At 39.3% G+C, this 21,312-nt stretch overlaps 2 protein-coding genes across 11 annotated transcripts in view; one reads left to right on the top strand and one right to left on the bottom strand.

Moving 5' to 3' along the window:
• LOC147175057 (uncharacterized) overlaps positions 1 to 2,202 on the bottom strand; it is a 15,811-nt gene extending 13,609 nt beyond the window's left edge. For 4 of the 6 annotated variants that reach the window (XM_086073647.1, XM_086073650.1, XM_086073648.1 and 1 more), the window contains exons 1-3: positions 2,002 to 2,202; positions 579 to 865; positions 12 to 126 (exon numbers count right to left, since the gene is read on the bottom strand). In XM_086073647.1, the coding sequence (XP_085929773.1) occupies positions 12 to 126; positions 579 to 865; positions 2,002 to 2,136 (537 nt within the window). In that variant the 5' untranslated portion in view covers positions 2,137 to 2,202. Of the gene's footprint in view, positions 1 to 11; positions 127 to 578; positions 866 to 1,648; positions 1,771 to 2,001 lie in introns of those variants that run through there. The other 2 variants (XM_086073651.1, XM_086073653.1) reach the window with 2 other exon arrangements.
• Positions 1,567 to 21,312, top strand: LOC147175056 (uncharacterized). Of its 5 annotated transcripts, none has more exons than XM_086073637.1 (33): positions 1,567 to 1,710; positions 5,423 to 5,695; positions 5,782 to 5,896; positions 5,975 to 6,148; positions 6,253 to 6,359; positions 6,467 to 6,604; positions 7,531 to 7,694; positions 8,725 to 8,801; positions 8,904 to 8,967; positions 9,043 to 9,087; positions 9,165 to 9,389; positions 9,499 to 9,585; positions 9,669 to 9,739; positions 10,081 to 10,548; positions 11,424 to 11,515; positions 11,738 to 11,920; positions 12,082 to 12,133; positions 12,232 to 12,334; positions 12,406 to 12,568; positions 13,196 to 13,253; positions 13,318 to 13,458; positions 13,533 to 13,884; positions 14,325 to 14,797; positions 14,885 to 15,037; positions 15,843 to 16,018; positions 16,150 to 16,243; positions 17,247 to 17,324; positions 17,429 to 17,563; positions 17,636 to 17,748; positions 18,850 to 18,922; positions 19,026 to 19,274; positions 19,693 to 19,738; positions 20,394 to 21,312. In XM_086073637.1, exons 2-33 carry the CDS (start codon positions 5,490 to 5,492, stop codon positions 20,489 to 20,491), a joined length of 4,773 nt encoding a protein of 1,590 aa, XP_085929763.1. In that variant the 5' UTR covers positions 1,567 to 1,710; positions 5,423 to 5,489; the 3' UTR covers positions 20,492 to 21,312. The 5 variants fall into 5 exon arrangements, with proteins under 5 accessions (XP_085929763.1, XP_085929764.1, XP_085929765.1 ...); XM_086073638.1 differs by lacking the exon at positions 1,567 to 1,710 and adding an exon at positions 4,463 to 4,581; XM_086073639.1 differs by lacking the exon at positions 1,567 to 1,710 and adding an exon at positions 4,888 to 5,051 and having other exon boundaries at positions 11,741 to 11,920.

Here is a 21,312-nt window from a genome sequence, read left to right as displayed (position 1 = left end):
TCCAAGCTTACCTGAATTAGAGCAGACTTATTTTGACTGTCACATAAATTGACCTGGGCGTGATTATCGATAAGGAATATCACCACCTCGACATTTCCACAGGCACAAGCAAGATGAAGGGCTGTTCTACAACAACATTCAAAACATCCCAAGAAAGTGTAAACGGTGCTCTTTTCCATATGATTAAGGCCTTTCAAAGTATTTTACAATCACTCTTTCGAAAATGCGTTCTTGCTTCTATAACCATTTTTTTAACATTTATTTCAGTAAGCTTTACTTGCTTTTAAATCTCTAACTGTAACTACTTTTAAATGTATTATTTAACAACGCCTTGCTAGGTACCTCCAAGCTACTGGTTAACATATAAAAAATATGAACATTTTTCTTTCTTTTGTTGTTGTTGTAAAATGAGTTATTCATGGAATTTTATAGTAATCGTGACCTTAATTGTCAAAATTGCATATATGATGACCAAACTTTTCTACATAGGTCTCTTTTTATCATTTATAATTGTGTAGTTAGTTTCACAATTAATTCAACAACATGGGAAGATATGACACACCTGCACCCATACTGACCTGTTCTGCTTGTCAACCTGATTGACATCAATGTTTTTGACAAGCTGCTCCAGCATGGCCATATCACACTGCCAGACAGCCTTGTGAAACAATTCTATCTCAATTTCAATTACATCGCTGGCAGTGGTGACTATAGAAGCGCTGTCAAATGCATCAAATGACGTCTTCCTCCTCGGGATCTTGAAAAGTTTTTTCATCCTTACAAAGCAGCAAAGAGATGTTTTCGCACCGCCACGCTCTGCTACTTCACTGCCTGTTAAGAGGATCCCTGGTGGCAGCTCTCGTACCTTAAAAAAAAAAGAAAAAAAGAGACAGTTATATTCAGTTAAGAAGACCAAATGTTACTTTTCCAAGAAGAAAACACAAGTTGATGTCATTTGCATTTACTCAAGTGGTACCTGATCATTCACTGTCTAATTAGCAGGGCAGGGTGATCATGGCAAACATTTTTTATCATGATTAATTATCACAATTATTTTAATATATTTTAAAGGATCTCTACTAAAAGTTGAAGAAAGTAGTTCAATATATGCAAGCACATTTTTGGGGGGGAGAACATTTAAAAAAAACTTGCATATGTTAGCTTATATGTAGTTTACATACATGAACATTTGTTTTTGTTTTTTCAATATGCAACACCCAAAACAAACAAATGGCCCCCCTGAGTGACAATGAGCATGCCTTAATGTGAACACTATAATTCAAATTGTGAAACTACATAGTAACATTACTGCTACTTGCAAGTGTGCATTATATTCAAATACACTTTTTTCTTTTACTTTTTAAGAACAAAACATGTCTTTACTAACACTTAGGCTTGGCTAGGTATTTTAATGTTGGTGTCAACGGTGGTACTTGGAGATATTATTATTATTATTATTTTAGGTGGCACTATGTTGTATAAAAAGTTTGATAAAGTTTGATCACGTGATACGCCCCAAGTTAATGCAGTACTTTATTCGCTAGCCAGTTTGCAAGCCATCGTGGAACGAAGGCTAACTAATATGCTAATATATATATATTGTTTTCATAAACCAAACTAAGAACAATAGAGTGGCGTAAGTACATACCCACACTTTCTTAAAGTGAGCTGGATTTTTCACCCCTCAAGTTTTGCAACAAATGTAAACAGGTAAGGACGAAAATATCAGACGCGTCATGAGATCATTGGTTTCGATGGCTTTGTTGTCACACGAGTCTATGCATATAAACTATTAGTCTTCCTTACGGAATGACGTCATTTTAAAACGTCATTGTTTTTCTTTCAAGGGGGGGATAAGGTAGGTCGAATGTGTCCATTCAATTCTTACCCATACGCTTTAGGTCATTTATTGCTTAGTTCATATTATGGTGAGCAAACGCGAAGTGTTATGGCCTTGCAACACTCGCATTATTAGGACGGACTTAATCCATTTTTGCTCACCTGCTGCGTCACACGGGTTGAAAGGCGACGAGACGACGGCCCGGCCAGTTGCCACAACAACGGAATGTGATGGCTAATGGAAGAGCCCCATGTTGTCTTTACAGTAGAATCGAACCAGGAATTGTTTTGACTCATTTTTAAACCGACAGGGTGTTTTAGGGACCTCTAGCCATTGGCGACATGAAAATGTGAACTGCATGATGAAGAGGACTGTTTCAACGTCCGGTTTAATGAAGAATATATTGTACACGTATAGTTATGCCCACTGACTGAAGTAAAAATAAATAAATCAGCATAGTATATGCCTGTAAAGAGGACTTTTGCATTATTTAGGAGTAAACGACTTATAGTCTAATTTCGCGCTGCTGATATATGTTGGCAACTCAGTTTGTAGTAAATGATATATCACAGCTTTCCCCCCAATAGACATTGAGCAAATTAACTTCATACTGTCCATCAAACATGGACTAATGGATGAGGCAACAGTTATAGCCTCGAGGCTGTATTATGTGCGTGTGTTTTGCTAGTCATCTGAAGACATAAAGAGTGACAAAATGAACAACAAAGAATGAAATAATAGCATTGCCCTGTGTATGCTAAATGAGAAGTCAACTAAATGAATATGGAAACAATTATCTCGATGTATGAATATTTAATGAGATTGGGGGGGAAAATACAATATTTTGGAATGCCAATACAAAATAAAGCTCAAAGCGGGGATAAATGGGCTCTCAGACCCCTGTTGGTGAAAATTATTTTCAAAATCCAAACAACTCAAAGCTCAACTGGCATTTGCTCTAAGACTTTGCACTGTATATCGCCTTATCGTAGGCCTTTGTGGATTTCAGAAACGCTCCAGATGTTGCTGTAAGCAGCATGTATGCACCATCCACACTGGTATCTTTGACACATCCTGTCTTGGGGCCATTTGTTAGCTATCAATCATGTACAATGAGGTAGCGGTTGGTTCCTTGAGAAAGAAAAAGCAGTCTTGAGTGGCAGTTTTCAGGCTCGTGAGTGTTTGCCATGTGCACTCACAGCATTAACAGGACGTACCAAAAAAAAAAACTACCAAAAAACAGGATGTACAGAGTACTACATCAGTAGTAAAGTATGCCAAAACATCAACGGCAGATGCAATAACTGGAGTTGTTTTGGCTTTTTTCAATCTAAATATAAATCTAAGTACTACATTGAACTTCCGGTGTGAACTGAAGTGCCTTCAGTCGAAGACAAAAGCTAATCTTTGAAATGATAAGAGGACACAAGAAAGTCTGAAGCATCACTATTGTCGAGTAGCTATATAAAACAAGCAGTGTAGAAAATATTTTTATTATCATTAATGCCATAATATTATTATGGCATTGTCTCAAACACTTACAATGCATTGCCTCTGGAAATTTATAAGATAGTCTTTGATGTTCAAACCAGCATCGTATGATTCAATATAATAAAAGCAAACATTTTTGGCAGGTACAGTCCTCACTTCAATGTCTATTCTTTTGACAGCAGGATTCACATGCATTTTCAACCAGCTCAGTAATTTTCCAGACAAATGTCACCATCTAGTGGTGAACTATAAAACTTCAAATCAACTCATTGGAACGTGCTCAGCAGCAAACACATACACGACCTTTAACTGTTTATGGTTTCTGTACTTTTTTGCACAAGCGGTTGTCGAACACAGAGCTGAATGGCAAAATGTACAACAGTTGTTTGATCCATGAATTCTGGTCTCGCAGTGTGAGATACAGAGCGACTGGAGGAGTCACAGACAGGCTTTATAGTGGACATTCTTGACGTGTATTGCTCGAAACAAGTCCTGGATTTAAAAAAAATATATCTGTTTCAGTAAGTTCACTTGTAAAAGTTATAGTGCATTTTAGCTTCATCTTGAAATTTCACCAGCAAATCCAACCGTTGTTTTGAGAGCAGTGTATAAACAAGCCTTTAACGAGGTTGCAAATTTATTAAAATTGAGTCTAAGCCTTCAAAACCATAGCTAACACAGTAATATATTCAATGAATGGTAAACTAAGTATGGGAATTCACTTTGAGTTGTATTCAACTATTGTAAAAGTGTTGAGTAAAAATGTGGTCAACCTATGCGTGTCATGACCATTTCCATCAATAGGGAGAGCGCTTTAGTTAGTGTGAAAACGCGGAAGTACCGTAACTTCTTTTTTGTTTTGTTTTCAATTACCGTATTTAAAAAAAAAAGGAGTGATGTCAATTTGTAAGAATATGTGAGAGGTGACTGCATTTATTTATTTATTTATTTTACACTCTCAGCCGTCTGTTTGTTTTTTGAAATGTGGCGTTTAAAAACGTCATTAGATGGAGACCTTGGATAATTTTCTCTGCTTTGAGGCGTGCTGTAAAGCAGCGGAAAAGCATTTAATTTATACGTTCGGCAGTTTTGTCCATCGCTATGTGTGGAGGAAAATATCATAATTATATAGTTACATTATGATATGGCTATGACGTAACACTTAAAAAAATGTATATAGCCGGAAGTTATCCTATAACGAACAATTAAGGCAAATCGCTTTTAGCCACCCTCACTTTAAGAAAACGTGGGTATGTAATTAAGTTAATTTTATGTATGAGTAAATGTTCATTTCCATAACTGTTGGCAAAGCGTGTCACGGTGTTAGTTAGGTGGCTACCGTGTGGTAGATTTTTCAGATGTAAATGTTTGTTGTAAAGTATGTTCTGTTGGTTAATTAATTCAAATATCGTGTACTGAGTGGTAGTACAGTACTTATTTTTGTATTGATTTAATGGCTGCCATGTTTACATGACGTCCCTCCTACTTCCGGGTGGCAAAACTGACCTTTCTCAATGGCACAGTAGTAAACAAACACTTGCATGTCATTTGACCAAGGTAGAGCGAGTGACAAATGTTGGTCAGCGGCTAGAATGAGCCTTCTCCTCTACTGCTGTTGTTTGAATGTGAGAACGTGTCAGTCGAAAGAAGATATTACATGAAGTACATTGCTTCAACGCGAGACAGAACGCCGGTCGTTATTTACATTTCAGCAGATGAGGTAAGCGTATTTCTGCCACAACAGGAAAAAGAAAAGTTCAATATAACGATTGAACGTGATAAGCTTCACATTTTAACATAAGTTATCACGTTATAATGTTAGTTGATCACAACTGAATTGCATTTAAAAAATAGTGCTGTACTGGATTTCGAAAAGTTGAAAAAGTTGAAAAGTAACATTTGCAGGCTGAACTTTAATTCAGTGATTCTTTCGCTTACCACTAGAGGGAGATTGTTTACAGAGTTCTGCCCCACTTTTGAGTAACACTGAGCTAGATAGACTCATGAGGGAAAGTTCAGTGTATTTCATATACCCATGTCAAACTATATCCAGTTACCAAAATTAACTAACCTTGTGTGACTTTGTTACAGGAGTGTGTTTTGCCGTCCATCATTTAACGTCAATTAAGTCACGTTGCTCTGCTACGGCTGTGTTAACATGAAGAAATTACTTACCAACTTCTCCAACAAGATGCGCACACCAAGTAGTGAAGCAGACAGTGGTGGTCCACCCACCGCTGGCTACAGTGTGAACAGAAGGAAGATGGAAAAGTTGCACAAGGCTGCCTGGCTGGGTGATATAACAAAGCTGCGGTGGCTTGCCATGTGCAATGTTGATGTTAATAGGGTTGACAAGCACAACAGGTAAGATTTCATAGATACAATTATGTCATATGTGGCCAGAAAAAATGCATGCTAACTTTATTGGAAACATTCTCTCCTGTTAACAGAACTGCACTTCACCTGGCCTGCGCCAATGGACATGCTGGGGTGGTGGAGTTCCTCCTCGGGAAACAAGCCAAGATCAATCTATGCGACAACCAAAAAAGGACCGCCTTGATGAAGGTGAGCCAAGACGTTAAAGACATTTCCATGCCGGATACGGATCAACTTTGTCAACAGTAGCTGTTGATTTTTCATAAGGCAGTGCAATGCCAGAATGACCTTTGTGTGAACATTCTGCTGGAGAACGACGCAAATCTCGACCTGACGGACGCAGACGGAAACGCGGCGTTACATTTGGCTGCTAAAATGCCGTCGCTCTCCTGTGCCATCTTGCTCGTGAAGAAGGACGCTGACCTCAATGCGAAGAATCTGGTGATTCTCTCTCACTGTCCACCCTAACGCATGTGACGTGACGTTAAAATGCAACAGCATACATCGTGCTATTATGTCTTGACAAATGTGATCTCATTCTTAAGAAAGGCCTTTCACCCTTGACTATGGCAGTCCAAGGAGGTCACATTGCAGTGGCCGAGTTTCTGTTGAGGGAAGGCGCCGATGTCGATATATTAGACAAAAACCAAAGGTTGGAGCAAAACGATGACACGCTAATATCGCACATGATTAAGTAACTCTTAACCTGTTTACAATGGCGGGTTTTTTTTGTACACGGTCTCTTAAACAAATTTACAGGTCACCTTTAATTATAGCTGCTGGCAGTGGACAAATGCACATGGTGCAAATGCTCTTAACGTTTAAAGCCGATTTTACACTGAAGGATAATAAAGGACTATCGGCTGAGCACTACGCTGAGATGAATGGCCATCAATCGTAAGTTTATGTTCTTTTCCTCAGCTCATCTTGTCCTTGCCCTTGCTGACATGTCGGTATGTAGATTAGCCACAGAGCCACAACAGCAGCAAATCCTGGAACCGAAATTTGAAATCCATTAAATCAAGGTTCTACTGATGTGTCTTTGATATATTAAGTCAACCCTCCTCCAACAACCCTCCCTCGATACATTTCTGGAATATAAAAAAATAGTGCAGTTTGATTATGATTTTACAGTGGTGCCTTGCGATACGAGTTTAATGTGTTCCGTGGTCACGCTTGTAACTCAAAACGCTCATATCGCAAATTATCTTTCCCCATTGGAAAGATAGGAAGTGCCATTAATCTGTTCCAATCTTCCAATTTTCCATTATGTGTTAGCATTAGCTTAGCACATTTTAAAGGAAAGTTACGTTGTTTTAAATGAACATGTAATTCTCTCTTTTTATGTTTAATTTGACAGTAAACTTGAACTGGGAGCAGCAATAGCATGAAGCCTCTCTTTTGAAGAATTCTTTACTATCTGCCAAACTGCTGCTTGTATAAGTGAGTTGAATTGAGTTTACTGCCACCGTGCAGTGCTTGTGTCTCAGGGTTTTGCATGAAAGTCAAAGCAAAAAAAAAAAATCAATCAAACAACTGCTCGTAACTCGAAAAACTTGCAACGTGGGTCACTAGTATCTCAAGGCACGGCTGTATTTTCGTTTTTTTTTTATTATGCACAGGTGAAAAAAACATTGCATGTATTGTTAATACATTTATAATTTATTATATTTTGACATGAAATTTTCGTCTATATTGGAATATATTGAAACGTGACCAGCCTGGATTGTGTTCCACAGTGTTTGCCTTAGAACCTCTGCTCCTGTGCAACACTTAAGGCCAAAAACATGGTGACAACGTCAGTGTCTTGACTCTTGTTGTAGCTGCGCCCTCCTTATTACTGGACACGCCAACAACAAAAGGAACCTGGCGGCCTCCCTTGCCCCTCCAGCTGAATGTGAGCAGACCATCAGAGTCGTCGAGCAAGGCAACCCTACCGGAGCCATCGAAATTAGGGGAGGACCATCCACCAGCAAAGATGGCGACGGTTTGACATGATCTTGATTACGTAATATCTTCCTTGTGTTTTCGTCACTTCATTAGACCTAGAGTGCCGATCACACAGATGTGGTGTGTTTACAAACCAGTAAAAGCTGTTTAAGAACTAATAAGCTCTGGAGGTGGTTGATTAACTTAAAACACGTCTGCGGTCCCTTGGGAAAATATCAGCAAGGTCAGTTCCTTTGCTGTATACTGAAGACATTTAGGTTATAAATCCAAAGATTAATATAGGACAAAAGTTCAGAATTCCAGCTTTTATTTTTTGGGGGTATTTTACATCCAGATGTGTTAAGCAACTCAGGACGGAGCGCCTTTTTGTTTGAAGCCACCAACTTGTGGAACAACGTTTAATATTTGGTGGCACACCGATGAGCTTGTGTGTTTTGGAACAGATTTGGATTTCGCAAAAGAAGTACAGCGATGAGCCACAAAAAGTTTTGGAACAAAATTGAATAGACTGATGAGTGGATGGAAAGTACGGAGAAAGCATCTGCTAATGATACATCTTTTGACCTGAAACCCTGTCTTTTAAAGTTCAAGTCAACCTTAAACATTTCTTGACAGTAAAATTTAATATGTGACCTCACTAGTCTAAACATGACATTATGATTCATATTAAATTGGATGAATATGAGTTATGAAGCAAAACCCAGCCATTTTTTTATCCATCTCAGGGGGCGGCCATTTTGCCACTTGCTGTCAACTGAAGATAGATAGAGATAGACAAAAACAGCTGGATTTTGCTGCTTAATTCATATTCCACTAATGCAATATTAACCATTGGGACTGCATAGAACATTTTATTGTCCCCCCCAAAAAATGGGGGGTTGACTTCCCCTTTAAGTATGCAACAAAAACAAACTTTTGAAGGGTTCTGCACTGGAAACACGATTGTATTTTCTCTGATGTATACGGTAAACTTTTTTTGTGGTTTGCTTTCATTTTACTGGTCCCATGAGGGTAAAAATGACATCTCGAGGAAATGTAAACCTTAACGCTTTTGATTTGTTTCACAGGCACGTATTCGCCTATTAGTGAATGTTTTGATACCAGAGCTGGACATGATGGAACTGAGGAAATTCCAACAAAAGAGGTAGGCCTAACACAACAATACATACCAACTAACTATAGCCAAATACTTAAAAAAAAAAAAAAAAAAAAAGGATTCTCTAGCATTCCCCCCCTTTATCACTAGATAGACATGAGTAGATGGGGGCTACTTTTGAGCAAATGTGAAGAAGAGAGCCCCGAAAAGCTTGGTAAGTCTTGCTTGCTTTTCATTTCATAGCACGCACGATTGTCTTTTAAAACCCTTTACTTGGTTGGTTTGACAGAATTGATGGAAGAGCTTGGATTTGGAGAATTTGACTGTAATGAAGGTAACTAAATGTCAAACGGCAGCCCAAACTGAAATACGCCAACTAACGGCCTGTGTTTCTCGCTCTTGATACGTGAGACATGGACAAATCGAGCAGCGCCAGTAGTGGAAGTCTGTCTGGGTGCGTCGAGGAATTCCAAGAATACTCCTGTCCATCTCTTAAAGAAGAGGTGGTTTACGCGTCTCCAAAAGTGCCCATTGCTCTGCCAATAGCAGTCAGCCCAGATGACAAAAAGGTTGTCGCATCTCCAAGTTCACCTGCACATCCGCAATCCCCAAAAGTGATTATTCAAGAGAGCGACGGTAAGACGGGCCTTTCATTTCCTGTTTTGCACTTTTACTATTTAAAGCACACATAAGTAAAACCTACTGTCTTTGTAATGACCTTTTCATTCAATTGCACCTTCTTCAGAAACAGATTGGGAAGAAGACAGTTTGATTTCATTTTGCATGGAGACCGAAAGTGACAAACAGCAGCTTCAGGAAGCAGTAAGAGGAGGTACAGTAAAAATGTGCCATTTCTTAGCAGTCTGAATAGTGAGTGCATGTTTTCTCTATGTAAAGATCTGGCCTCTCTTTAAGGATCCCCTGATGTGCCAATGATGGCAAGGGACGGTAGAAGTAGTCGTCATTCCGTCGAGCAGCAACAAAAGGTGACTTTTGATTCCTCTGTATTTTTCACCTTCTTGAATCTGTCCATCAAAAGCACCAGTTCTATAACGTCGCTGCTATGTGAAAAACACTTATGTACATTTTCTTCTTCAATTTTAAAATGTTTACCTTTTTGGGGATGTCCGCATTCAGTTTCATCCCAAAAATGACAAAAATGGACATACAGTACGTGTTTTTCACATAGCAGTGACGATATGATCTGTATTGTAAACGTATTGTTGAGTTGTATTCATATTGGAAATCAAATTTGCAGACAATTTATGTATCAAGGTAAAAGTTCGTTTTTTTGGTCTGTTTTCTTTTCCCAACCGCACCTCACAAGGACGCCGCAGCTGTACCTGAGACCTGGAATGAGAAACATAGCAACGAAGAGGAGGAGAAATCCATATTATGTAATGTTGTGCAAAGTTTTATGCTTAAATCAGGAAGCGTTAACGGAGAAAAGCAGAGTGGCTCCTCCTTGTCCTACGAAGAGTCAAGCGATGACGGCGACGTGGAGTCTCTCAGTTCAGTTCATGAACCCCGCCAGTGGGAGTCTGGATCTGAGGATTCTGTGATGGAGTCCCCTGACGGGTCCCTGAAAGATGAGGACATAGCAGACTGTCAGTTGCCCGCGAGTACGAACATTGTGCTTCGGGAAGCAGAAGAATCTCCACAGGCACCAAAGTCTCTCACAAAAAAGGAGGAGAACGGCGCAGACTTTGCCACCACAGTTTGCACTGCCGGTCACGTCGCATCCGATGAGATCAAAGCTGGACCTTGTCACAAGTTAGAATTGAAAGAATCAGAGGTAAGGTTAATGTTAGCTTTACAGCGGTGCTCATAGCCCAAAACACTTTTATATCAAATCATCTTTCTACATTGACATGTGTGAAAATGACTTTAATCCGTTCCATCTCAATCCCAAAAACAAAAAGATTTTTCAATTTTTTTTCCACCATTTGTGTTTGAATAGCCGTTGCTATCAATGGGTAAATGGACTTGTACTTCTAAAGCGCTTTTCCACTTAAAGGCACTCAAAATGCTTCAACACTGAATCTTCATTCACCTACTGATGACATAGCATCATGAGCAAAATGGAGGTTCAGTATCTTGCTCACCGCTGTGTCGTGCCACCCAATGCTAACCGTAAATGGTATTTTCCATTATGTGTTAGCATTATGCTAGCCGGCGTTCTTATTTTTTATGTTTAGTGTGGCATTAACTTAACCTTGCTCTGCAAGATGAACTCTCGCGGTATTTGTGAGTTCACAAACTTCGGAGAGTGCATCTTGTACCGAGCCCGTTCATTTCCACCGATCACAGAGTGACATTGTGTTTGGGGGCGGGATATGCAGCTGTGACGAAAACCCCCCCTTGACGAGAGCGAAGATGACATTTTTATCCGTGGCCGTGATTGGTCAAAACAAAACGCGCACAATGCCACGTTGTCCAATCAGCTCGAAGCAGATTGATATTGTGGAGAACTCCCTTGAGTGAATCACAATATCAATCTGGCTATTGCCAGATTAGCATTAAGTGGGAGTGGCCTAAAAGTTTGAAGCGTCTTTAAAAAAAAAAAAAAAAAAAGTTTACTATTTGAAATGAATTAAAATGATTTCACTGTTGTAAACTTATGAGCACACCTGTATTTTTCTTTACTATTATATCTTACTGTATTTTCAGGTGATTGCTATGATGATGAAGAATCTGAGTGGTTACTGTGACACAGGTGGAAGGACAACAAATAATCCTACAAATGAGCAACCTGAGACCAGGTTAGTGAATTAAAACGAACCCTCTCATCAAGAACTGAAAGCTGTCACCTTAGAGGCATGCACAAAGTTTTGTGCTTTTTTTCTCTTTTACATTACACTTGAGTTTCCTTAATATTTAAAATGTTTCTTAAATTGCCACTCCCAGGGGGAAAAAAGTTTTTAAAAAGTAGTTTAAACAACTTTTGTTGACTTGTCAATGCTGTGATTTTCTCTACATTGGAGCAGCAGGGTGGAATCACAACTCGCACATCACCTGAGACCTGATGGACAGACAGAGGACTGCTCACAGCTTACTGTGGTTAGCAAAGTATGTGGCCTCAGAGTCATTCACAACAACGGTGGAATCAGCAAGGATCTCTTTGGGTTTGACAGCACTTTAAGTGATCTGCTGGATGATGATGGAAGGTATAAGTGCACACGCACTGGATGTGTATTCCCACTCAAACACGACTATGTCTTTAAAAGTATATTTGTCCTTTTTTTTTTTTTTTTATCTACATGGAAGCCATGTTTCAGAAGTATGTTTTTAATTTCCACTGTAGCCACTATTTTTTTCTGTTTGTCAGCACCAGATGGCAATCGGCAGAATGTCTGAAAAGAACACCAAGCAGTATCCTAGTAAGTTTATTTGTCACTTTCTCATTCGTGTATTTTACTCCAAAGTACCAAATGTGTGAATGGCATGCTCTTTAAAAAAAAAAAAAAAAAAAAATCAGAACACTGAAGACACTGAGTTATCCAGAGACACTGAGGATGGTGTCATTTCAGAGGACTCTGATGTTGCCCTCCACATTCGGAAACTGGACGCAGTCACTTCAGGTACTGCTGGCTGGAAAGCAAAATGTTTTATTCATTTATGACTTTGCATGTGCCTGGTTTATATTTCTCAGACTCCAGAAGTAAGAAGAATCTGTGGGACATTGATGAGCGCTGCTTGCTGAAAGCAAATGGTCACCTTGGCCCTCTCAGAGAGAGGCTTAGGCAACTGGAAATTGCAAATCATATCTTGGAGCAAAGCAACATAGAGTCGAAATTTGATGTCGCAAACCTCACGTAACAACTGCTTAACTCATTCACTGCCATTGACGGCTTTAGACGTCAACAATTCATTTGAACTATTTCTGTTAGTTTAACATTTTTTTCCACCAGTATGAAAACCTAGAAAAAAAGTTGTTATTGTACATTTAGAACTGATATAAAATTTGTGATTAATTGTGAGTTAACTATTGAAGTAATGTGATTAATTACAATTAAAAAAATGTAAACGCCTGACGACCTAATTTATAATAATCTTTTCTTTTTTTAAATAATCTTTTTTCAAAAAAAGAAAAGATTATTAAAATTAGGGCGTCAGGTGATTCATTTTTTTTTAATTGTAATTAATCACATTACTTCAATAGTTCGCTCATGATTAATCACAAATTTTATATCTGGTCTAAATGTACAATATTTTTTTTCTTACTCTTGTTAACAAAAGTGGAAAAAAAATGTTAAACTAATAGAAATAGTTCAAATTAATTTTTGACGTCGATAGCCGTCAATGGCAGTGAACGAGTTAATTTTCTCTTCATTAAAATTAAATATGTTGTCTTCCGTGCATTAGAATACAGTAGTTTGATTTTATAATAGTGGTGACATTTTGTGAAATGAATAGCCGGCATTGACTTGTTTGCCCAACAGAGCTCAGCTGAAAATGGCCATTAATACCATTGTGTCGAATGAAAGTACCACTAAGAAGGTAAGGAAAGAGCAGCAGTCGACGGGCATTTGGTTGTTATGACATTTGTGTGTCATCTGCCCAGCTTGAGGAGGATCGCATACAGGCCGAAATGCTTCTGGTGCATAATCACAACACACTGAATGCTTTGCACCAGAGGGCCAACAGTCAGCTCTACAAGCAGAAGGAGATGGAAGAGGAGTGCAAAAGAAGCAAAAGTATTGAGGTAATTATTAGTGCTGTCAAAGTTAAAAGCGTTAACTCATAGTCTTCTCTAAATGCAGCCCTCGACTCTTTCAGGAGCAACTGAGAGCAGAACTTGAGGGCTTGCAGGCTGACAGCAGCACCAAACAGAGAGGCCTCGCGGAGGAGAATGAGGACCTCAAGGACCAGGTAGAAGATCTTCGCCAAGAACTCAGACTCACCTATGACAACGAGAACCAAAATACCTTGGATTGGAACAACGCGATGACCTCGTTGAAGTACGAGTTAAAAGTAGCAAATGACCGCCTGGAGGCTGAGCAACAGGCCCACACCAACTTAGTCGCCGAAGTTCAGTTGACCCACACCTGCCTGGCTGAGGCTCAGCAAGCTCGGTCGGACGTGGAGAAAGCTCTGTTTCAAGAGAAGGATGAAAACCAGCGACTTGCAAGTCAGTATTTGCTCCTCTTTGTGGCAGTTATGTGTGACCTCACGAGTCTAAACATGATAATTCTGATTAATGTTACATTTGTGGAATATGAGTTATGAAGCAAAATCTAGTCATTTTTGAGCCATCTCGGGAGAGGGGGGGGGGGCATTTTGGCAACGACCAAACACAGCTCACCTGTTTTCTGAAGCTGAGCTGTGATTGGTTGTTACCTGAGACCTGGGCAACAGTGATGTCATCTTCAGTCAACAGCAAGTGGCAAAATGGCCGCCCCCTGAGATGGATAAAACTGGCTGGATTTTGCTACTTAACTATTGTGATATTGTGTCCACTAACACAATACCAACCAGAATACCATATTTAGACTGCATAGAACATATTATTGTCCAAAAAGTTTTTTTGGGGGGGGGGTTGACTTCCCTTTAAAGTCTACTTCTTTCCAGGCGAAGTGTCCTGCCATCGTGAAACCGTCAGCAAACTGTCCCAGAAGCTGTCCAAGATGAAAGCGCACGCAAACACCATGGAGAGCGACGCACGTCGATATGAGGTCCAGATGGCCGAGAAGACCGCGCGGCTGAACGCCATTCAGCGCGAGAGCGAGCTTCTTCAGTCGGAGAAGGAGCTGGCCGCTCGGGCAACGTCGTGCCAAGAAAGCGCGCAGGACAACCTGAACCAAGCTCAGAACAAAGTGGCGTTGCTGCGGCGGCAGCTGGAGGAGGCCCAAAACAAAGCCGTTGCCGATGAGAATGCATTGACGGACGCCAAAAAGGGTTTCAATGACACGTTGCTCAAGCTCCGCGCCGATTGTGAGGAAAGGGTACAACAAGCGCAGGTGGGACGCAAGGAGCTCACCTGTAAGGCAGCTGAACTCAAAACTCTCGTCCGGACGTTGGAGCAGGAGAAAACAGAGAGACAGGTAAGATCAGCGCTGGATAAGAGGAGCACCTCAAGCCTTACCTAATATTGTATTTGGCCTTTGTTTGGATGTGTTTTGGGGCCACAGAGTTGTCAGAAGCAGCTGCAGCAGGAGTTCGATGAGTTGTTAAAGAAGCTATCAAAGTGTGAAGCTTCGTTGGAATTCAGCACACGGTATCGCAGCGATTTGGAGGAAGAGAAGACTCGACTACTGCACGACAACGACAAGCTTCGGGGAAAGGTAAAAGAAGGGCGCAGCGGCGGTTGCGTGCTTGCCGGATGTCATCACTTGCCAAAAATCACGTTAGCTCATGGGTCGTGTAAATCATCGAACTCATTCACTCCCAGCCATTTTCACTGAAGGAACCCACTTCGCTCCCGGCTGTTTTACCGGATTTGGCAAATCCCACAGGCTATTGTGCTCTATTGCTATAAAAACATGGAACCTACCAAAAGAAAGAATAGAGTTTCTTCTTTCATCAGAATTTTTTTTTTTAATTTTCATCAGTTTCTGTTTTGCAGCAATTAGCATTAGAATATAGCTAAGGTTCATCATTATTCACAAACCTGTTTAAAACACAGGGGAAAAAAGCTTTTTTGCAACATGACCCTGGTTGATCTCTTATACTCTTTAGAATATCTATACTTTTTTGTAATAACTACCATTGCTTCAACCATTCTCTTGTCTGTATGCTCTAGCATAAAAAACGTATAAATGCGTCTTTGGGACCATAGCGATATTTAAAATAGAACGTTTTTTTCAACCTTTTTCTGAGCAAATGTGTTAAGAGTTAAGATGCAAAAATCACAACTTGCTTCCTTCTACTTCTTTCATGGTCTTGTCTCTTTCTTCAATTTGGCCAAAATTGTTGTATTCCTTAAGAGCAATTATAGTTCTTGAAGGTTCAAACAGTTGTATACAAGTAAAAAAAAATATTAATTCAAGTTCAGCTTTATAAATGTCAGAAGATCAATGCACGGATATAAAATAAATTTTAAAAAAATACACCATGAAGTATTTTGCTGAAGACGCCTTTATCATTTAGCTGCAGGAAAGAGAAGCCCAATGCATCCTCGCTGAGAAAGAAATGAAGGAGCGAGAAAGTCTCTTGGATGAAAGAAAAAAAGAACTGAGCATTGTGGCGCGGAAACAGAAGGAAGCTCAGGCTGATGCGGCCGCCTCCAATGATAATGCCAAACAGCTTGAGGAGGCTGTGCAAAGGTAAGCGCACACACACACACACACAACACAATAGATGATGATATGATGAAATGATGATAGATAAATACAATTAACATAATTTGTATGGTTTTTTTGACCCAACAATGTCATGCCAATGTGTGTCACATTAGACTGGAGCTTAACAACATCAGGCTGGAGGCTTCTGCAAAGCAACAGTCAAACAAATTTGATGCACTTCAGAAGGCGGCTCAGGAGGACGCAAGGGTAAGCGCTGCGGAATTGAAGTAAACAAATGACATATTCGATTTTTTTTTTCCCCCATGTTACTATTATGTATCAACTGGCGCCGGCAGCAATTTTCCAGAGTCAGAGCAGAGGAGGGATGTTTCCGTGTGTGTTTTTGGAGAGTAGTCTGCAATGCCAGGACTGACATGAAGTTTTAACATGCAACACTTTCTTCTCCCACGTTTCGTCAGCGAATGAAATCAACACACATTTTTCACAGGACTAAAACTAGACTGGACTAGACTAAAAACCCTCTTTAATAAACAAAAACTGGGACTAAATCAGAATGCATTTTTGTCGCCTAATGAAGACGAAAATGTACTTCACTTAATAAAAACTGGACTAAAATCTATGGACATTTTAGTTCATGAACAAGAACAAGACAATATTTATTAGATTTTGTAAAATTTTGTCTCTGATAATCAGTCACTGTGACACTGTCATGTGACACATAGTGAGCCCCCCCCCCCCCCCCCCAAATATACAGCTAGTGAGTTTAACACATGGGAGGAGGATTCATGGTGAAAGGTTAAAAAAAAAAGAGTCAATTATAGTTATAACGTAACATTCATCCAACTGCTATAATGTTCCAACAATAATGTTTATCCGACTGCTAACTAATGCTGGCTAACTTACTAACTCATAGCATGGAGCCATAGTTAATTAATTTTGTGTTGTTGTTTGTTTTTCATCAAAAAGATGAGAACATTTTGTGAAATAGTTTTAGATCCAAAATGTTGAACATGATCTAAAATGCTAGATTTAGAGTTGACTAACAATGGACTAAATAAAAACGGGATGAGGTTGACTTAACTATGATAAGAACTAACAAGCGTGATTGAAACGGGACCAAAACTGAGACAACATTTTAAAATGGCTGATCAAATTAACACTATCCCACAGTGTTGAAAGTTGTTATCGCTCTCTGACGATTTTATACCTCTCACCTGACTTTTTTTTCTTTCTTTTTTTTCATCTATAGATGAGAGTTAAATTGGAGGACTTGGTGACCAATCTTCAAAGTCAGAAGCTTACATTAGAGGACCAACTGAACAAAGAGGTGAGCGGCATGTTTTTGTCACCCTTATTGAACACGAAAAGGTGCAAATACACAATAACTTATATTGCATCAATGTTTTTTGTGGTTCCCGCTCATCTTTTCAGGTGCAAAAGCATGGCGTGATGTCTAACAACGTCCAGGACACGCAGCTCATGTGGGAGGAGGAGCTGAAGGGCCGCTCCAAGTTAGGACTACGTCTGGCAGAGATGGAAAAGGAAAAAAAGGAAATGAACACCCAGGTGGACTTGCATTCATATCTGGATGTATTGATTGCCGGATAGGTGGCAATGTGGTAACAAGTTGTGTTTCAGATGGAAATGGAGAAAAGGAAAGCAGAGGAATTAGCAGAGCAAAAAAGGGCTTCCGACGCTCGTCTGGAACAGGAGATGAAGAGAAATTCGGAGCTGCAAAAGGAAACATACAGGTGATCGCAAAGTTTTGTGGCATATTTGTCACACCTCTAGACACTCCAGTACTACAATTCTGCCACAAAATCCGATGGAGGTTGATAAACGATAGGTACCATACATGTCTATATTTATTTATAGTCCTTGGCTTAAACATGAATTTTTTAGGATTTAGGATTTAGAGTTAGGATTCATACATTAACTCATTCACTGCCATTGACGGCTATAAACGTTAAAAAATAATGTTTACTATTTCTATTAGTTTAACATTTTTTTCCACTTTTGTTAACAAGAGTATGAAAACCTAGATTTTTTTTTACTGTACATTTAGAACTGATATAAAATGTGTGATTAATTGTGAGTTAACTAGTGAAGTCATGCAATTAAATAAGATTTTTTTTTAAATATTCGCCTGACGCCCCGAATTTTTAATAATCTTTTTTTAAATGAATTTATGGCAGTGAATGAGCTAACCATGGAAGAATGTTATATTAATGGAACATTAAGCCTTAATCTTTTATTTCAATGCTGTTCAAACATGAAACAGACTGCAACCTGTTTGTTAAATGTAGTGGCTCAGTTATAAGCCTGAATATTCAGATAAATACATTTTCATACAAATCTTACAGTGTACATGTACAAGTTTACTAATTTGTATTTTTTTAATTTTAATTTAAAAAATCGCAATTATTAATTTATGGATTTGTATCGAGATTAATCGGTATCGAATCTAATCGTGACCTATGGATCGTGATAGGAATCGAATCGCCAGGTATTAGGCAATTCACACCCCTACTGTTGAGCAATACATTAACAACTGCAATAAAAATACATTTTAAAAAAATCGCAGTGAAGACATGCTCACATTAACGTGACATTTTGTTTCCACATTGATAAAGAAAATTGTTCCATGTGTATGTCCATCAATCTAATTTTTGTTTAATTTATTCAAAGATATACTTTTAAACATTTGTCCTAATGTAGGATTGGTAGCATGTATTATGTTTGTAAATGACTGAAATAATAGTTTGGGTTTTGTGGTTCTTAGGGTATAGGAATACTTTAAGAAGAGTGTGTTCACTTATTGGAGTTATGTGTATTTTACTCCTTGCATTTAGGCTGCAATCTCTACTTAAACTCGCTAAAAAGAAACTGCATGATCAGCAAACGAGTGGAGCAGACAGAGAAAAGGTTTGTGCCTCTATTGCAGAACTCGCAATTAAAAACAAGATGGAAAGGCGGGGTTGTTTCATCGGTATGTGGGCGATCTGCTTCATCTTTTTCACCTGTTCAGTTAAGTCACCAGGTTAACGGACTTCAGGCGGAGCTGGAGAGGGAGGTGTCCTTACGCAGCCAGTTAGAGAGGACGAGGAGGCAGCTGGAAGAGGAGGTGCTCACTTTGAAACGGAGCCAAGGGCCCCCTTTGGACGGAGGCTCTCTGCCTTCAACAGCCAACGCGATGGGGGTCCAATGCAGATGCCACTGTTCAAAAGCCCTCAGCCCTGTAAGCGAGGGACCGAGTGTGGAGGACTACCTGGCCAAGGTTGGTGGAGAAAGTGTGTCAGCGCTGCTCAATTATTTACCCCCCCCCCCCCAAAAAAACTCTCTGCCAGGACTATTAATAGTATTTTTCTATAAAACTGTTGTAATTACATCTCTGCAGAGGAACTAATACTTACTGCATTTTCTCTGACAGAGAACACCACTGCCACCTTTTGGAGTGGATGTGCAATTACACTTAATTGTAGTATTTTGGGGTTAGTCATTTTCCTTGTGGACATTCTTTTTTTTTGTGGGGAAACAATATTAAAACTGGAGTTTTGCAGTTCTGAGTTCTGACAATTCTCAGAATTCTTTAATGTCATTGCTATAAAATTACAAACACAACAAAAATTATTGCATTCTATTTTTACGATTCATTATGTGGCTATAATTTAATCAATTGTGTTGTATTTCTCCAGATGCGGCAAGACCTGGACGAAGCCATGTCAAGAGAATTGGACAATCGTGAGTACACCGATGAAGCACAGCACCGCTGATGCCGATGATATTAGCATACCTTTCTTAACTCATTTGCTCCCAAAAATTTATAATTTTTTTATTTTAAATATTACCATGCTCCCAAAGACGTATTTATACTTTTTTTCATTTTTATTTATTAATTTATTTTTTATGCTAGAGCATACAGAAGACTTTAATGCAGCCTCTGAACTGAAGAGAATGGTTGAAGCAATGGTAGTTATTGCAATACGACCAGCAGATGGCAGCTAAGTATAAGAGATCAACCAGGGCCATGTTGCAACAAGCGCTTTTCCAACTGTTTTAAAACGATTTGTGAATGATGAAACTTAGCTATATTCTAATGCTAATTGCTGCAAAACGGAGACAGATAGAAATATACTTTTTTTTCCTGATGAAAGAAGAGACTCTAATCTTTCTTTTGGTATGTTCCATGTTTTTATAGCAATAGAAAACAATATGTATATATCTGTGGCCCTTACAAAATCAGTCAAAATCCAGTAAAACAGCCGGGAGCGAAGAGGGTTGCTTCAGTGAAAATGACTGGGAGTGAATGAGTTAACATATTCAAAACTGCCTTATAGGGAGAAATACAAAAATGATCTCGAATTGTGTGTAACAAGGGTGTGTCCTCCTTCCTCAGCCTTTGTGAACCTGGACACATGTTCGGCATGTATGTCGCCGGTGACTCGGGCAAGGCAGCAGTATGTGAATGTACTGAAGAAGAACCGTGAGGTATAACGACTTTGGAGCAAGGCACCACAATGGACGATCCCAGGAGGAGGCGGTTTGGTTAAAATGCCACCCGAAACCTAACTTGGTCAAAGTGCTCTTTACTGATGTTAGGTCATGGTAGTAATAGTAGATTACATGTATTAGAATACCACATCTACGCCTCCCAACTGAACATTTTGTAAGTAATTTCAGGTTTTAAACAGAACATACAGTAATAGAAAAAAAATCTCACAAGTGTCAACATTTATTATTACGCAAGTTTTCTTTCTGATATAAAATCTCATAGGGGAAATGTATCTCCAATTGAGGTTAAAAGTTTCAACTATGGCTAAGTTTAAACTAATGTTTATTTCATACTTGCCACATTTTCCCGATTTAGGCGGGAGACTCCCAAATTTCAACCGTATCTCCCACGTGGCTCCCGATCACTTATTTTTCTCACTAATTGCTGATTTTACAGCAAAGTAAACAGTTTACATTGTGGGGAATATTTGACAGTATCTAGCAACCCTGGCGTGCTGTTGAACGCAGCTATAGTCAAGAAGCCTTGATTCTACCCGTAATACATCCAAGAATGTACCGGGAAAGCAGTTGGAGGCTGCAGCACACAGAATTACATCGGATGGATAGTAAAAGAAACGACCAGGCATGAATAGTAATTGGCACACCGATGACAAAAATCTCTTTTTTTTTTTTTTTTTTTTTACAATCTTAAACTTAGGAAGTATGCAGTACAAGAGTTGAAACCATTTTTGGACAGATTAGACCTTCTTCTGCATACAGCAGAAAAGGCACCACAGCTGTGTACTCAATCTTTCTGGCATCCA

Source organism: Leptonotus elevatus, chromosome 4 (assembly GCF_054856555.1).
Source record: "Leptonotus elevatus isolate MCC_2025b chromosome 4, RoL_Lele_1.0, whole genome shotgun sequence".
Classification (NCBI taxonomy): domain Eukaryota; kingdom Metazoa; phylum Chordata; class Actinopteri; order Syngnathiformes; family Syngnathidae; genus Leptonotus; species Leptonotus elevatus.
The sequence above is the reverse complement of the archived record's forward strand: the minus strand, read 5'-3'. Positions and strand labels throughout refer to the sequence as shown.

Coding starts and splice junctions, on each gene's coding strand:
- LOC147175056 (XM_086073637.1), top strand. CDS start 5,490: ATGAAGAAATTACTTACCAACTTCTCCAACAAGATGCGCACACCAAGT. Junction 5,897..5,974: donor AAAGGACCGCCTTGATGAAG/GTGAGCCAAGAC, acceptor ATTTTTCATAAG/GCAGTGCAATGCCAGAATGA. Junction 13,254..13,317: donor ATGAAAGTACCACTAAGAAG/GTAAGGAAAGAG, acceptor TCATCTGCCCAG/CTTGAGGAGGATCGCATACA.